Source organism: Thalassophryne amazonica, chromosome 11, assembly GCF_902500255.1.
Source record: "Thalassophryne amazonica chromosome 11, fThaAma1.1, whole genome shotgun sequence".
In the NCBI taxonomy this organism is placed as follows: Eukaryota; Metazoa; Chordata; class Actinopteri; order Batrachoidiformes; family Batrachoididae; genus Thalassophryne; species Thalassophryne amazonica.
In genome coordinates, this window is record NC_047113.1 from 29909674 (window position 1) to 29927153 (window position 17480).

Genomic DNA, 17480 nt, shown 5'->3' on the forward strand with positions numbered 1-17480 from the left:
TCCCATGAATCAAAGCACTGAACAAAATAAACAACAGTAATAAAAGAATAAATGGCAGTTAAAAAAAAAAAAAAAAATACAGTACAACAATGCACAAAAATCCCAAAGTAAAGACCGCATAGCATAGAAAAAGGTGTGACTTATGCTCTGGTGTGATTTATATAAGGCTTTTACCTTTTCAATAGGAACAGGTGCAACTTGTACTCTGGTGCCACTTATACTCCGGAAAATACGGTATGCATGTGGATACTTAATGTATTGGGTTTGTGGATACTCTGCTTTATCCTTGGTCACTATCAAATGAACTAAAGAAGAGGGAGTTTGAAAGATGGCCTCCATCCTGGCAGGCCTACATCCTGCAGGCCTATATCTTGGCACTGTGTGTGTACACTCATGTGCGGGGAGTACCTGAGATAGTCCTATAAATCAAATGAATGTCATTTGCAGTGTTCAGCCAAAAAAATAAATTAATAATAAAGGATTATTAACCGACCGCGAGGTCTGTACAGGGAAATATCAGGCCGACGCATTGTCAGTACGGACCAAGTGTTAGTGAGGTCCGTGTGAAAAACATGGTCTGATATCCCCACACAGACCGAGCAAGCGAAGTTAATAATTCATTTATTATATGGCTATTATTTATATAAACACACAAACTTACAGCATCGCCCAAATATAAAAGCTGCTGATGGCTCGTAGTTAGACTTGTTCGCTTCACTTCCATGCAGAACTTGCTAACAGATGGTCCGGTCATTAGCTGGTAAGCTTTCAATCTGCATGTTTTTTCAGATGCTGTTGAGATATTTATGGGGTATGTTTATGTCCGACTTTTTTTTTTATCGCGTTTTTTTGCTTCCTTGTTTGTAACGAAAATATGCGTTGCGAACCCATTGTCATGGTAACCGGTTGTCATGTTTTTGTCTTGTTTGGGTTCCTGTCTTATTCGTCCCCTTTTCTTTTCCTTCAGTTTAGCCCGTTCTTGACTTTGTTTTCATTTGTTTGCCACTTGATTATTTTCATTCTTGTCTGTTTCTGATTATTCATGTTTATGTATTATTCTGTGTTCCTGGTCTTGGTTCTTTATTGTATTCTTGGTTCTCTCATGTATTGCATTTTTGGTTTAGTCATTTATTGCTTTTCTTTCTGTCACTAGTTTCATTCTTTCTTATCTTTTATTTTATTAGTCATTTATGTATTGGTTTAGCTTTTCACATTCTTTACATTATGCTTTAGTCTCGGGTTTTGCTTATTGTTTACCTTCAATATTTCATATCTGATTATGAAATCAGATATGACTTCTGTTTAGTTAGTTTGTATTGTCATTGTATTTATTTCTATACTGTATTCAGTGTCAGTTCTGTTCCAGTTTTGTTTATTATTATTGATCTCCTGGTTTTCCACATTGATTAGTCACATTATTTCCTAGTTTTTTTTCCCCTTTTCTTTTGCTCACTTTTATTATTGTCTGCCTTAAGTACATCTCATTTTCTTCCGTTAATTTTCCAGTCATAGTTCTTTTGTTTTGTCTGCATTACGTTTTCCTCCCTCACTCTCTTGCACCTGTTCCTCATCTGTCAGCCACGCCCCCTTTCCAGAGCCTTAGTCCTCACGTGCATCTTGTTTCCCTTTCACCACCTTCCATATTTAAACTGTGTCTGTTCACTCCCTCACTGCTTATTTGTTGATGTTCATCACTTACCAGCACTTCGTCTCATCCTGTTTTTGCTCTAGCCGTGTTTTGATTCTGTTCTGCATACCAGATCCTGCTTTTGCCTCAGCTCTGAAAACCCAGTTTGCTCGTGTACTGACCCTGCTTATTTTTGACCACGTCCTCTGTCTCACCCCTGCCTGGTACTTTTGCTCCGCGGACTGCCTTCCTGTTACTGAACCCCCTGCCTGTAATAAAGACCAGTATTTTTACTCATACGTCCAGTTTGAGAGCCTGCATCACCCCTTTGAGTCTGGTCTGCTTGAGGTTTCTTCCTCAAATCATCAGAGGGAGTTTTTCCTTACCACTGTTGCCTGTGTGCTTGCCCTGGGGGTTGTTAACGTTCGACCTTACTTGTGTCAAACGCCTTGAGGCAACTTTGTGCTGCTAAAGAAACAACCGCTGTTGATGCAGCTGGATCACTTCATCAAACTGTAACTTTTAAAGCTTTTCCTTTGTTAAACTGTATTAGCCAAATCATAGTAATACCACACTGAAGGGCAGCCTAAACAGCTAATACCACTTATGTGCCGTAATTGTTAAATGCACTGATTAATGGCCTCATCCAACAGGTGAAGTTGATGATGTGTGAGAGAGAGGGAGGTTTTGAACTGAAACCCAGTTATATGCTTGTTGGATATAGTACAAGTGCTACTAAAATAATGTTAGGTCCATTAGGTAATTTGTGGAACACTCTGGAAAAAATGAAATGCAGCAGCATATTACAGAAAAGCTGCACAAGAGCCATATCCATGTTCCTGCTCGGAGTCTCTGGCGTAGACCATACATCTCTATCTTACATAAACCTGTTATTGAAGATCGATATTTGTGAGCCACATATTGTGGTCAGTGTGTGTCTGTGTGTTTGCTTTCCTGTGTGTGTACTAAGGGTGGGAAAAAATGTATAAAGATATCGCAGTATTTAACTATACTATATAAAATTAATTTAAAAAGTCCAAAAATTGATATATTCAATTGCTGGTTGAAACAAGGTGGACAGTAGTACCACTTTTAGTCAGAAGATGTTGTAATGTATTGTTGAGTGTAGACCCCATCTGAGTATTAGCTAACATCACCTCCATTTCCAAAAGACTTGAGAAAACTTAATAGCAGCTTGTGAAAGAATTCTGCGGACATCAAATTGAGGACTGATGATTATTTACTTAAAGGAGCACCAGCCAGAGAGTGCCAAAACTAAGCATGGAACCGCTTCTTTGCTTGTGTGCTAAAAACATCGTGGGAGGTGATGGTCTAGTGGTTAAGGCATTGAACTTGAGACCAGAATATCCTTGGTTCAAATCCCTGACTGAAAAATCACTAAGGGCCCTTGGTGTTATGTGTCGACGCGGATTGAGGAGCGAACCTGCGTCAGACAGGACCCAGCGCTAAAAATAACCAGAAAGCGGTTCCAAACAAAAACTATTTATTATACACCTGTGTTTAAAAGTGTAAAAACATAAAAAACAACGTCCCTCTGGTGGAGTGATTCGTGGCTCGCTCTCCAGCGCCCGCAAGGATTAAAGCCGGCGCTCCTGGACTTCCTACCACCGCCAAACACCCCCCAGGTGGACACGACAAACTGATTCTCTGTGAAGCAAAGAGACGGTGAGGTAAGTCAACAGATACAACTATATTTTCCAATAAACACACGCTGCCAGCAACACACTCAGGTCAGTGTCCTTTTTTTTACTTTATGCAAATGAGCAGCTTCTCACAACAAGTGGAGGATCACTTATCCTTCACGCCACAGCAGTGAGAAGCAAACTGCGCAATTCTCTTTACAATTCCAGTATACTGTGTAACAAAACACCAAGTTACTATCAACAAGTACCTAAACGCTTAATTACCTTTCGTGTGTGCTGACAGCATGTGTCCTCACCCCTCCCTGCTTCACGGGCTCGATGTGTCAAACCCAGGCGCGGTCCTCAGCGTCTCACAAACGAACGTCACAAGGTCGATTTCCCGGCAGTTCTGCTTGAATCACACATGACTTAAATGCAGAACGCCATCCAATTATCTGCTTCAGCTGCAAGTCGTCCAGGTTGCACGTGAGCACCGATCACAGGTGCTTTCCATGATGTTGATGAGGGTGAAGACTCTTCAGCCAGCACCTTCTTCACAGACAAATCAGCCCTCATGCCACCTGGAGAGCAAAGAAAAGAAAAGAACACCAAAACATCCAGCCACGCCCCCCCCAACACACAACAGTACCCCCCCATCAACGGGAAGCCTCCCGGCGACCGAACAGACCAGGCCCGAGAACAGCCCCTCCCTCCGGGGTCCACGTCAGGAAGCAGACGGCAAGACAGGCACCGCAGCTGGAAGGCCGGCTGGAATCAACAAAAGCCCCAAAACATTCCCCAGAACAAGTCCACTCACACAAAAAAAAACATAAAACCCACCCAAAACCTCCCCAGGGGACCGTCCCATCAAACCCCGGGAGGAAAAGAAAAACTCCCAAACACAAAAACCCAACACAGTCCCACAACACAGTACAAACGCAGATGCATAAAAGAAAAATAACAAACAACCCCCCCAGAATGACCTGCAGAGCCCAACCCCCCCCCTCAGAAGGCCTTCATTGCCAGTTCCAGGAGGAACAGCCAAAACCGTGATCCCACAAAGGTCCCCAGGTATACATGGAGTGAAACGGTGCCCCCCAGGGGACCGTATCATCAACCCCAGGAGGCACCCTCCCCACAACCCCGGAACCCCAGATCCGGTCACACTTGGCCGGTCGGTCCCAAGCCAATTCCCCCCCCAGAGGACCGTCCCATCAACCCTGGAGGCGGAACCCGGAAGGAAACAAAATAAAACCAAAAACCAACCCCCGGAGGACAACCAAAAACAACCCCAGGGGGATATAAAACGACCATAAACCCCGTTGCCCTCCCCGGCACCCCGAAAGACCCCAGGTCCCTCCCAGAGCTCTTTGGCGGCTCTATTTTGGCGAACAGCTCAAAATATTAAGCCGGAGAAGGGAACAGGTAAAAACTAACCCAGCTCCAACCCCAAAGCGCAGCGGAGAACCGGAAATACGTCCGGCGCCCCAACTTGACCATACCCCAGCCACTCGGGAGGGGTGGAACCACCGAAATGGCAGACGGCAACAGATCGGCCCACCCCTCCGACTGAGGCATGTCTCCGCGGCACCACACCCCGGCAACACCCATGACAATCGGTCCAACGGCTCACCGAGGCTGGAGTGGAACCGGGCCTTAACCAAACCAAAAAGAACGCCTCTAACACCCCCCCCCCCCCTAGGTGCAGAGGTCTTCTGAGAATGCTCAGCGTGACCAACCTGCACCACCCCACAACCCACAAGACAAGCGGTCTAAGGGCAAGTGAGGGTGGGGTTAGGAATGTAGAGAAATAAAAACAACAAAACAAAAACGACCCAACAACCCAAACAGAAAATACCTAAAAACACATACAAAATTGACAGGTAAGTGAGCCCAGGCGGGCTTCCAACCGCCTGTCACTCCACCAGATACGCCCCTACCTCCCCAAACAAGTATAACCCCTGATTAAAGAAAACAAAACATTTACGTGTGCTAAAATTTTTTTTTTTTTTTTTTTTTTTTTTTTTTTTTATGTGGGTTCTTTTGCCTGTCCAAGAACACTTGGAGTTACGTCACCGTTATTTCTCTTGACGCTTACGTGTCGGGGCAATACAGGAATCTCGACTCGTCCGAGCTGCATGGGCTCGTCAATAGGAGGAGCCGGAGGTCCCGTCGGAGGAGCCTCAGTGGGGCGAAGAAGAGGCGGCCCAGCTTTGTGTCGGGGAAAGCCCCGAGACAAAAAAAAACCGCTCTGATGGGCGTCCTCTCTCGCGTCCATGCTCCTTCATCCGATCATCTAGACGAATCACCAACGATATTAGCTCGTCTAAATCGTTGGCTCATCACGGACCGCCAGCTCGTCTTTTAATGACTCATTTAACCCGTCTACAAACACGCCCCGTAATGCTGCGGCATTCCAACCTGATTGAGCAGAAAAAATCCGGAAGTCCACGGAATACACCGCCGCACTCCGCCTCCCCTGCCTGAGATTCAGCAACCGTTGAGCAACGGTATTCGTTTTCACCGAATGGTCAAAAACCAGTCGGAACTCCCGGGAGAAATCCTTAAAGGACCCTAACAATGGCGAGTTGTTACTCCACAACGCCGTGACCCAAGCTAAGGCGTCACCTCGGAGCAAATTTATCACATACGAAACACGACTTCCATCAGAAGAGAAGGAAGCCGGTCGCTGAGCAAAAACCAGAGAACATTGCATCAGAAACGAAGCACAAGCTTCGACGTCTCCCGCATAGGGCTCCGGATGACAAATGATCGGTTCAAACACCGAATCTTTGGGTGACGGAGTTATCTGCCTTGGTATCGATGATGCCGCAGCTGGCGCTGCAGGAAGCGGAACGGCTTGAGCTGCAAGCTCCGTAACACGGGCGTCTGTTTGTTTAATTTGATTTGCGAGGTGCTGTAATTGCTCCCATATTTTCTCCAAGTGTTCTTGAATCTTTTCGGCAAAAGGAACCGCCTCTGCCGCTGGGTCCATTATGGAATGGCCGGGAAATTCTGTTATGTGTCGACGCGGATTGAGGAGCGAACCTGCGTCAGACAGGACCCAGCGCTAAAAATAACCAGAAAGCGGTTCCAAACAAAAACTATTTATTATACACCTGTGTTTAAAAGTGTAAAAACATAAAAAACAACGTCCCTCTGGTGGAGTGATTCGTGGCTCGCTCTCCAGCGCCCGCAAGGATTAAAGCCGACGCTCCTGGACTTCCTACCACCGCCAAACACCCCCCAGGTGGACACGACAAACTGATTCTCTGTGAAGCAAAGAGACGGTGAGGTAAGTCAACAGATACAACTATATCTTCCAATAAACACACGCTGCCAGCAACACACTCAGGTCAGTGTCCTTTTTTTTACTTTATGCAAATGAGCAGCTTCTCACAACAAGTGGAGGATCACTTATCCTTCACGCCACAGCAGTGAGAAGCAAACTGCGCAATTCTCTTTACAATTCCAGTATACTGTGTAACAAAACACCAAGTTACTATCAACAAGTACCTAAACACTTAATTACCTTTCGTGTGTGCTGACAGCATGTGTCCTCACCCCTCCCTGCTTCACGGGCTCGATGTGTCAAACCCAGGCGCGGTCCTCAGTGTCTCACAAACGAACGTCACAAGGTCGATTTCCCGGCAGTTCTGCTTGAATCACACATGACTTAAATGCAGAACGCCATCCAATTATCTGCTTCAGCTGCAAGTCGTCCAGGTTGCACGTGAGCACCGATCACAGGTGCTTTCCATGATGTTGATGAGGGTGAAGACTCTTCAGCCAGCACCTTCTTCACAGACAAATCAGCCCTCATGCCACCTGGAGAGCAAAGAAAAGAAAAGAACACCAAAACATCCAGCCACGCCCCCCCCAACACACAACACTTGGGCAAGGTCTTTAATCCCATATTGTTCCTGGTGTGTAGTGAGCGCCTTGTGTGGCAGCACCCTCACATCGGGGTGAATGTGAGGCATTATTTGTAAAGCGCTTTGAGCGTCTGATGCAGATGGAAAAGCACCATATAAATGTAGTCCTTTTACCATTTTACCATTTAGCTGTGCAGATCATTTGGGAGCCGAACATGAAGAGTGCCAAGGTGAGGAGTCAGATCAGCCGTGAAGGCATGTCTCTGGACCTCGCACTTGGTCATGCTATTCAGTACAACCCACTACTTTGTGAGTAGGCCACTGCTGCATGTCTGATTTCATCCAAGATGTGATAACACCTCATGATATATCAATTAATTAGACATTGTCCAGCCCTGATAAACTATTTTTAAACTGCTTTTCATGTAACCAAGTCTGTGGTTAAAGATACATTCACAAGCAGCTTCACCGACAAAGTGCTTGGAATAGATGTATTTGTCCTTCTTGACATGTTTGTGGCAGAAATTTGGATGACCACAAGCATGACTCAAGTCCACCGCTTTTACTTCTAAGTGGTTTCAAAGATGAAATAAAGTTTACTCCTTCCATGTAATCCTTTGCAGGTATCTTGAATCGCTCCGCGTCCGACACAGGCCATAGCTACGGTGGTTTGTTGCCACTGTTTTTGGCTTGAAGGGCTATTCCACAGAAAACAAAACGAAAAAGCCGACTTGGTCCTTTTAGATGGAGGGAAAAGTTCAGCGCAGGCTTTGCCTCCTTCAGCCATGATGCAGAGCTAACTGACGTTAGCTGCCTGTTTGTAAACAGAGACAGGTGCGCGCCAGGGGGAGGGGCGGCAGCGGCTGCTGCCACTCTGCCTGTCAAGCATTCTCATAACCCGCTCATACCGTAGGGACGGTATAGCGGAAAATTTTAGTGGTTTTGATACCGTGGCTTTTTCATACCGCGATATACCGTGAAACCGGTTATCGGCCCATGTCTAGTTGTACGTGATGGTGCAGATAGATGGTCACTTTCAAGAGGTTGGGGATCAAACTGTTTTCTAAGTGGTTGCCACCCGGGACCCAAGGTAGTTCTGTAGTGTAGTGGATGCAGCGCTGTGTGGTAATAGCATATGCTCCAACATCTGACCTGTGTAGCCAGAAACTCCATAAGAAAAATGCTTGTGATTTAAAAATGAGATATTTCTGTTGTATAAAAGCTGGTCATACAGTATGTTTCTGATGCATCGTGTGGTGTCATTGTTTTTGAAAAAATGAGACAAAAATGCTGGAAAATCCATCTTCAAAAACTTTATTTACAGTTTCAGGAAAATTTACTGTGCAGAGGCTTACCCAATTAATCAAGTTGCACATCTTCTGAAATGCCAGAGACCAAGGTTTTTTTATGCCTTTTTCCAAAATTCATGACAGTGCCCTGCCACTTTGAAGTAGCTATTGACAAATGAATCACAGAAACTTCATCCTTACATCAAAACGTGTTCAATAAATAGCCATAAAACACTGAAAATGTCCCTCAGTTATTTAGCTGAAAAAGCCACTTGAGTTATCCATCAATTTTAGCTACAGCAGACCACGAAAACCTCAACCACTGCATTCCTAGAGGGACCAATAATCTGAATTAGCACACCCCCTTCTCTGTGACTGTCTCTTCCTTTCTCACACAAGCGCATGTCTCCAAGCCAAATTTTCTGTTTTTCCTTGATTGTTTTCATTCACATAACCTCACATAGCTGTCTGATTGGCAGCACATCCCCTGGTGGCTCACTAAGCACATGGTGGGATTAGGTGTGTACTTGTGTGTTTTTGTTTGTGCATGCATGTGTATCTTTTCTTGTGTAGCCTCAACTGCAGCCAATTCCTGAGAGGCCAGCAGACAGATGTTGGAGGGGAGGATTTGCATGTTTGCCTGTCTGCTTATTTCTTTTGTTTAGTTCTAACTTTTCTGATGGAGTAGAAGAGTTTTCTGACTATCTCACAAACCAAAACCCTGCAGCACCACAGTAGCTCTTTGGTGAGAGAGAGACTTTATCCCAGGTTCCCACTCAGTAGTAGAGTTTTCCAGATCACGGCTGTCATCCCCCTCCAGCTACTTAGTTTGACTGTGATCCAGTGTTATTGATGTAGCTGAACCACCTGCAGTAGTTTTCCCAAAGCCTTACAACAAAGAGAGTGTGATGTGCATAAATAAAAAAATATTTACTGCATTCATTGCATTATGAACCACAACTGCAGAATATTGATGTTTTATTTGATTAAACTCAAAATATGATATATACGTACATATAATTCTTTGTGAATTGCTTGTTTGATTTGTGTAACTGTTATGATGACTGCATTTTTCTGTCATTCCCACTGTTTTGTGTGGACTCTTAGTTTCTCACTTCTTATTCTAATCTGTTACCCTGACTGAGGTCCAGTCTCACTCCAACAGTATTGTGTCTCATTGCAGTCACTCCCCCTCACTGTTTATTTGGCTCATTTAGCTTCTCTTCATTTTTGCCATTTTCAAATCTTTTCATTTTTGCTCTCCTCTCTAGTTCCCTTGGATTGGTCTAGTTGCTTTGACTGAAAAAACCTGTAGTGATAAGCACCAGAGTAAAACCATCTTCTTACCTGCAGAAACATGTTCTTGCTCAAGTGTGTGTGTGTGTGTGTGTGTGTCTCTGTGTGTCTCTCTCCATCCTGTGAGCAGTGGCTGACTTTAGAAAGGGCAAAACTCCCTCTTCCACTCAAACCTCTCATTGTCTCTGGGCTTTGCCCAAGGGGAAATTAGACCTTGCAAAACTGGCCCTGGTCATCGTCTTTGGCACATTTGTGTCCATGTTTGCATGTGTGCGTACCCACTCCTGTATACTTGTGCATGTGTGCAGCCATGCTATCTTTCCACCATTCTGTCAAGTCACAACTGCTAATCAGGTTTGGGAGCCTTGCCCGAAGAGACACGGGGGGATGAGTGAGTGCTTTCTTTTGTCCTCATCACTGAAGCGGAGATATAGACGACTGAATGGATGGATGGTTGGAGACGAGAGGACACAAACTCTGGGATTAACAGAAGAAGTGCGTGTGCTGCTTCTCGGCAACGAGCTTTTAACTGTCCTCCACAGCATGACACCGTGTAGACCTTCATTTTTCTCCGTCCTTTCATCTATCTTGCTTTCCATAACTCAGTGCCTCTTGTATTCATAAAGTGCCTCTCTATCACTTATGCTCTTTTTGTGCTCTCCCCCCCCCCACCTTCTATCTCTGTCTTGTGCTCCCACTCCTTCTCTGTCTCATATCTTTCCATAACGAAATAATGAATATTTGACGGCCAACAGGAGCACAGCATCTTATCCTTTTTGCCTTGGACAAAATGGGCCATATGCAGTCCATGTGTGATTTATAGTTCATCTAACTTTTTTAATGTAGTGATCCATTTCATAAGTTTTCATTTCTATGTCTGTATTCATGTAAATTAGACATTCTGTCATAGGAGCAGTTATTGTAGCACAAGGAAATGTCATTCTCTTTGGCAAGTAGCTGACACTGTGAATAGAAAAACCATCATTTAACTGCAGAGCCTTAGTCCAAGTGTCCGACAGGATAAAATATTTATGAGTAAGACCATAAATCCATACTCAGTCCAGAAACTCTATAAAGTTTGAAGTTCCCCTGTTCACTGGAGGTACAGTGGCATTGTAAGATCTATATCCCTCAGGGCAATCAATGAAGCATGACTAGTAATTATCAATTTCTTCACACTAAATAGTCAGATGTGAGTTTTAATAGCTGTCTCTCAGAAAGGCAGTCTTATCTGTGAGATACACACATGCACATCTACATGAACAGTGTACAGCAACAGCAAGGATGACGGGTTTGATTGATATGTAGCGTAACGTTGAGCTACTGTTCATTGATGTAATTCACTCTCCTGCCCTTAGAGGGAGCACTGTGCTGTGAAGGCCAGTACAGCACAAGGATCTGTGAATAACAAACACCAAAGTACCACACAGAGCCCCAGTGTACCCCAGTAAAACTATTCACTTACTCCCTCACTCATGGAGTCACTCACTTTGACAGTCAGGTGCACACTGACAGCAGATTGGCATTTTGCACTTTGTATGTATTTGTTGTTACCTGTGTGCTTTTGCAATGTGAGTTTGTGTACCATATTCAGGATTGTAGCATCAGAGCTCAAGGTCACATCCTCATCTTTTGTTTCCTCTTTATTTTTCTCTCTAATCAGCTGCCACTTTTCACACCTTTATTTGTTTGTTGCCCTTTGATTTGATTTTCCCTTCTTTTCACTCTCAAGATCCCTGTCTCTCTGTAATTAGCCAGTGTAATTGCTGTAGTAAATCTTTTCTGCTGGCCCAAGGAGACTGCCTGATATAGGACTGATTTAATAAGCACACCATGGCAGTTCACCTCTCACTGTGTGTGCGTGCACGTGTGCATGAGTCTCTCTAGCCTGTTGTTTGGAATGGGGATTTATGAGCTGTTTGTGTGGTTTCAGCAAGTGCAGATCTGAGTTCAAGGTAGTACTTTTGTTGGTGTGTCGACCATCGCGCACCTTATCAACAATGCAGGCAGCGTATTCCCTCTGTGTGTGTGTGTGTGTGTGTGTGTGTGTGTGTGTGTGTGTGTGTGTGTGTGTGTGTGTGTGTGTGTGTGTGTGTGTGTGTGTGTGTGTGTGTGTGTGTGTGTGTGTGTGTGTGTGTGTGTGTGTGTGTGTACACACCTCATTAGTGATGCTGTTACGTGCCGTGTGTGCGTCATCGCTGAAGACCTTCATGGCCAAAAGAGCAGAGAGAGGTCAGAATGGCCCTGAGAGAATAACACCCCCCCCACACACACACACTCGTGCTCTCCACCCCTCTGTCCCCTCCATTTCTATTGAAAAATACTCATAGACTCTTCTCTACCTCTTTCGTGTCTTTTGTTTGTACCCCTTACAGTCACATGTACACATACTGAGTGCTTTCTTTCTTTGGTGTATATATACACACACACAGCCATATAGTGTGCATGATGAGGAAGTGATGGAGTGTGAAAATAATGAACAGTGTACCCAGTTGTTGGGATTATTGCCAACCATGCACCCCAGATGTGCAGTACATGGGGCTGTCCAGTAGAGGGCAGTGTGACTCCATGATTAAAAACAGTCACTTCCTTGCAAAATCCGCACTTTGTTCATCCTGTAATTGCTAAACGTGTACAGAAATTAACATGAAAGTGATTTGTTTTATCTCTGTGTTAGGTGAAGGAAAGAAACATGGGAAATAAAATGTTAGGAGGCTTTTCAGTGAAGATGCCTGACAGATTACTACAACATAGATTTTAATATTTTAACCGGATGACAGTTGAACACCAATTATTAGGGATTAGTTTTAAATTATTAAATTACTCATTTCCAAAAGCAGAGAAAATAGTTTGGAAATAAATCTGTTTTGAAAAGTCTAAAATCTAAACATCACCAATGTAGACATTTTAGATTCAGAATGTGCTAGAATTATGTTTTATTTTCCTTAAATGGTGTATAATTACATAGTTGTGCAACAATAGGTCTTTTAATTTTGGAAGGAAATCTAAACCTCTCAAATTATAACATTTTTGATTAAGAATGTATTAATGTGACAACAGTGATTTATTGTTCTTAATTTGTTGTATAATTAAAAGGTGTTGAAAATAGCTCTTTTAATTCTTTCCTATTTATTGTTCTTAATTTATGTGTCAGTATTGTTTCTAAGGACAAGTAAAGACAGACATAGTATAAGTAGTGTTGAATTGAGAAACAGCATAATTGTTTTTTTTTTAACACTAAAAGTCAAATTGCTTCTGTTAAAATTACTGAATGGGCTTCTAAAAACGTGTGAAATAGTGAAACATTTTTATTTGTTTCTATTGATCTGAAAGAAAAAATAAGTGCATGTTATTGTAAGTCATTGACACCATGTAGGACATCTTTAAACACTGTAAACTGTGTAAATATAAAGATTAAATTTAAATTTTAAACATTATTAACATTAATTTATACTTTTTGCAAGGTCTCATAATTTGTTTAGATTTTAGAACTTTATATTTTTGCTTAGAAGCAGTTTCATAAAGTCATTGGTCTTTGTTGAAAGTGTCATTGAAAGCTGAGCCAAGTACTGATGAACAAATCATAATGGGATGCACATTTTGCAGATGTCTGGCGTTTTAACTATAAATATTGTATTTTTTTAGATACAATATTTATAAGGAAAATAATATAATATAGAAACGCGTAACTTTGGTCAGTTAAGAAAATCATAGCTGCAGTTGCACTGTTCATGCACCAGGGGTGCGCAAGGGAGCAAGTCTTGGCTCCTCCCCCAGGCCCACCCCTTCCAGTCTGACCCTCCTACATCCTGCCCCCGTTACCCCTCCTCCTTGCCCCACCCTGCCATCTGGTCCTTTTCACACAATCACACACACAGAATCAGGATTCCTTTCTTCTCATTTCCTTTCACAGTGAAAAACAGGATGAAGGGCCTCTTTCAGACCTGAGGTTACCTTGGAAACCCACTTATTCTTCTTCTGTCAAACACACATGCATTGTAACACACACTCTTATACAGGGACTGACAGAATGTTGGACATTTAAAGTTTAAAGGGACCAAAGTAACAGCTGTCCTGTCTGCCATGGGTTTCTTCTGTTTACTTTAGTCAAAGAAGCCCATGCCTCACTCCGCTCCTCTCCCTTCTTTCTCTCTGTTCATTTTTAGTTCAGATACTGTAGCATTTGTTTCATAATCTTTGCTAAATAAACACCACAAGTTGTTCTCATCAATTTCTTATTGATGAGAACAACTTATTGTTTTGTTTTTATCTTTTCATTTTTTTATATTTATTTTTGCTGGTGTTTAATACTGGCACATAGTTTCCCTTTGTGTGGGACTTTGTCTTGAGCAACTGCAGCCAGTTTTGCAAAGAACAGCTCACCCCACAGATGTTGCTGTTGAAATTCTAAACCCTCACCCCATTTCCTGCCAAGACAATCTCAGGCACTGGAATGTTGCCTGGAAAAAAGTTTTAAGTTGTATTAAGTTGTACATGTGCTTTCTCCTGTTGTACCACCAGAGGGCCCATGAAAAGCAGCCATGGTTCATAGATATACAATAGAGTCTACCATCTGTAAGCTTTTAGTGGGTTAAAAATAGAGCTCAGTGTTTCACAAGCTGAGTGGTGATGACTGGATGAATAGGCCACATGAAAAGAAAAAAAAGCTGATGCTTTGTCAGAGAGATGAAACTATACTTCTGAGTGTTCATGGATGTCTTTGTCTGATTTTAACCATTGTGCGTGTGTGCATGTGTGTCTGTGTGTTTAATTCTTTCCGTCTGTTCTCTTTTTCCTGTGTTCTTTCTCCAATCCTGGCAGGCCATCACCTCCTCCAGCGTGCATTTTCTCCTTTTAGGGAGTGAGGGAGGAAGGGAAACAGGGAGGTAGTAAAGGACACATTCTGGGTCTACTGACTGATAAACAGACTCCTTTTTGTGCAGACAGACACACACACATTTAGTTACACATTGACTCTGCATGACTTGGCACCTCGTGATTCTCTACACCCCTCCCGTCTTGTTACTTTTTCTGTTCCCACTTAATTGAAAACAGAAGCCTGAAATGGAAGAATTTGTTTTTTTTCTTTCTTTCACATCATGCATGTGTCTGTACACACATATATGTGCACCCCCCACCCCCAATCTCTTAGTGCCTAGCAGCTGTTGGGGGGGGGGTCCAGGAAAACACAGTTTTTTTTTTCTCTCCCCCAAGTGGTCTTAGTAATTTGTTTTCGAGGGGGGAAAAGTCTTCTTTGTGTGACCTGAGACCTGTGAAGCACCTGGGACAGTGAAACGTGGATGTCATCTCTCCAGAGTATGTTTGTCTGTACTTATGAGTCTGTTTTGTCTGTCTGGTTTTGAACATATGGAGATTTTTTTTTTTTTTTCCCCTCAGTCATCTCTTCTCCTCCCCCACAGTGACCATGTGCAACATGGTGTAGTATTCCATAGAGGCCAGTAGAGGTGCCATAGACTCATAAATGAAATGAGCCGGCTGTGCATGTGGCCCTTAGCAGCCATTTTGCAATCTGTACACCAGACCCCATTTTATGAATCAGCTCTGATGTCAGCAGTGCTCTGTCTAACGCCATTGGCTAGAAGGTAGCTGGTACTGTAGCTCTTACTGTGTGTGCGCACACACACACACACACACACACACAGATGCTCCGCCATCAGCTTTGCATCACCCTTACATCACACACACACGCACACACTGACCTACTGGCATGATGCTGAGGTCTTGTTCCAGACTGACTCACTTATCCAGATAAGTCTTTTATCTGCACTGTAGCACATACATTTCATGTGATTGTGTGAAACTGATTTGTCTGTGGAGGTGCTGAGTGTGATTTTTATGTATTTTAGGTCACCGTTAGACTACCTTTCTCTCTCACCGTCTCTTATCCTCACGTACTGTCATGATATTTGTGTTGTTTTCTTCCAGCTGTTGTGATGGATTTTCCTTGTGTGTGTGTGTGTGTGTGTGTGTGTGTGTGTGTGTGTGTGTGTGTGTGTGTGTGTGTGTGTGTGTGTGTGTGTGTCATGGTTAACATCCTGCTTTAGTTTCCTGCTCTCAGTGGGGACTGGGGGCGGACAGTGGTATTTTTGTTTCATTTGAGTGATTGTTCACAACTCCTTATGCCTATGAGACAAAGAATCACCAAATAGTCAAAAATAAAACATACTTGAAACTGATTAAATTCCTCTATAGTTTAAGGCAAAATTAAATCAGTTGTGATTCTGTTGATTTTATAGTGTTGTAAAGAGAAAAAGTTGAACATTGGACCTTCATTCAAGCCACAGTTCACTGACTGACTCAGTGCTTTTGTGGATAAATGGAGAGATGAGCTCATTAAATGGCCCGGGCTCATTAACAGACTGTTCAGCTGACTGGCCTCTCACATGGACACAAAGCACTGCTTGGCTGAATGGATGGATGGATAGAATGATTTGCTGTTTTTTTCGGCATGGAGAACGTTACAGTGTCGTGTGAACGAGACAATGTGGGTAGTGGGTTTTTCACATCCTGACTTTTTTAGCTGTTAGTAGACTTGGCATGTGACCTACTGGGGTTGGGAAGCACTGCTGAGGAAAGACAAGGTGGGATAACTGAGATGGGGAAAAACTCAGATAAAGTATTTTGGCACAGAGAATCAAATTAATAAGATTTACGTAAACATGCTAGGAAATGGTCTGTGAAGACCAGTATTCTTTCTGGATTGTTACATTTGTTCTCAAAAGTTGTAGTTTAAGGATAATCGGATTTATTATACAGTATGGTGTAAAATAAGGTTGGGCAATTGCACAATTCCATTATTCATTACAAATGGCTGACCATCACAGTGTGAATTCACCATTGAGATGCCATGATTGCAACCAAGTACTTAGAAACAGATAACATGTATTGACACACTGTGGTACTGATTTGCACTGGCGTGTCCACATTGGGGTGGGGGGGTTCTGGGGGAGTCCGCCTCCTGGGAAATTTTGTAAACATTAAAGTTAAATGATGGAATCTGACGTTATTTGGGCCAGAGTGTGCATGATAAATTTTTGTATGAATATATTTCAGATAGCAACCTTGTTGAACCTGAACATAACCAGAACTCCTAAATTAGCATTTCAGTCACACCATCATAATCACTCATCATCTTCACCATAACCTTCATAATCATCATTGCCGACATCCAACATCACCATCATGAAAAATACCATCATTAAAAATAACTTGAGTAATGAAAATTAGTAACTTTTGCCTGTGGTCGTGAATGAAAACAAGATATTCAATGTTTTGGTGTGTTCCATTCTTCAGGCAGCTGTTGAGAAAATGGAAAATGTGTAGTAGTTTGGGTTTTGAGGACCAGGATTGAGAAGCATTGCTCTATCCCTATGGGGGGGGTGACATTGCCCTGTTAATGTCACCACCATTCCCACATTATTTCAAGTCATATCACCTTACTTCATTGTAATATTTAAGGAAATTATCATTTTAAGAAAATCATATGATGAGCTTGGTTCTTATTTCTTGCCTTCTCTAAATATTGGCACTGTTGTTTGTGTTTTTCTTTTCACATTTGAAGCCAAAAAGGAGCAGGCTGGTGGAGAAGAAAAACAGGCTCAGAAGAAGAAGGTGAAGGAGTTAAAGGTTCTAGATGCAAAGTCTTCACAGAACCTCTGTAAGTTCAGGAGTGTATTCACCTCTGTTTATAAGACTCAAACACCATTGTTCTTTAAATAACTTTTGTGCA

The 17480-nt window shown here is 42.9% G+C and overlaps 1 protein-coding gene across 1 annotated transcript in view; it reads left to right on the forward strand.

Annotated features, from left to right (window-relative positions):
- LOC117519815 (protein diaphanous homolog 1-like) overlaps positions 1-17480 on the forward strand; it is a 307697-nt gene that overhangs the window by 223650 nt on the left and 66567 nt on the right. The window contains exon 19 of the mRNA XM_034181058.1: positions 17313-17408. Coding sequence (XP_034036949.1) covers positions 17313-17408 — 96 coding nt within the window. The remainder of the gene's footprint in view (positions 1-17312; positions 17409-17480) is intronic.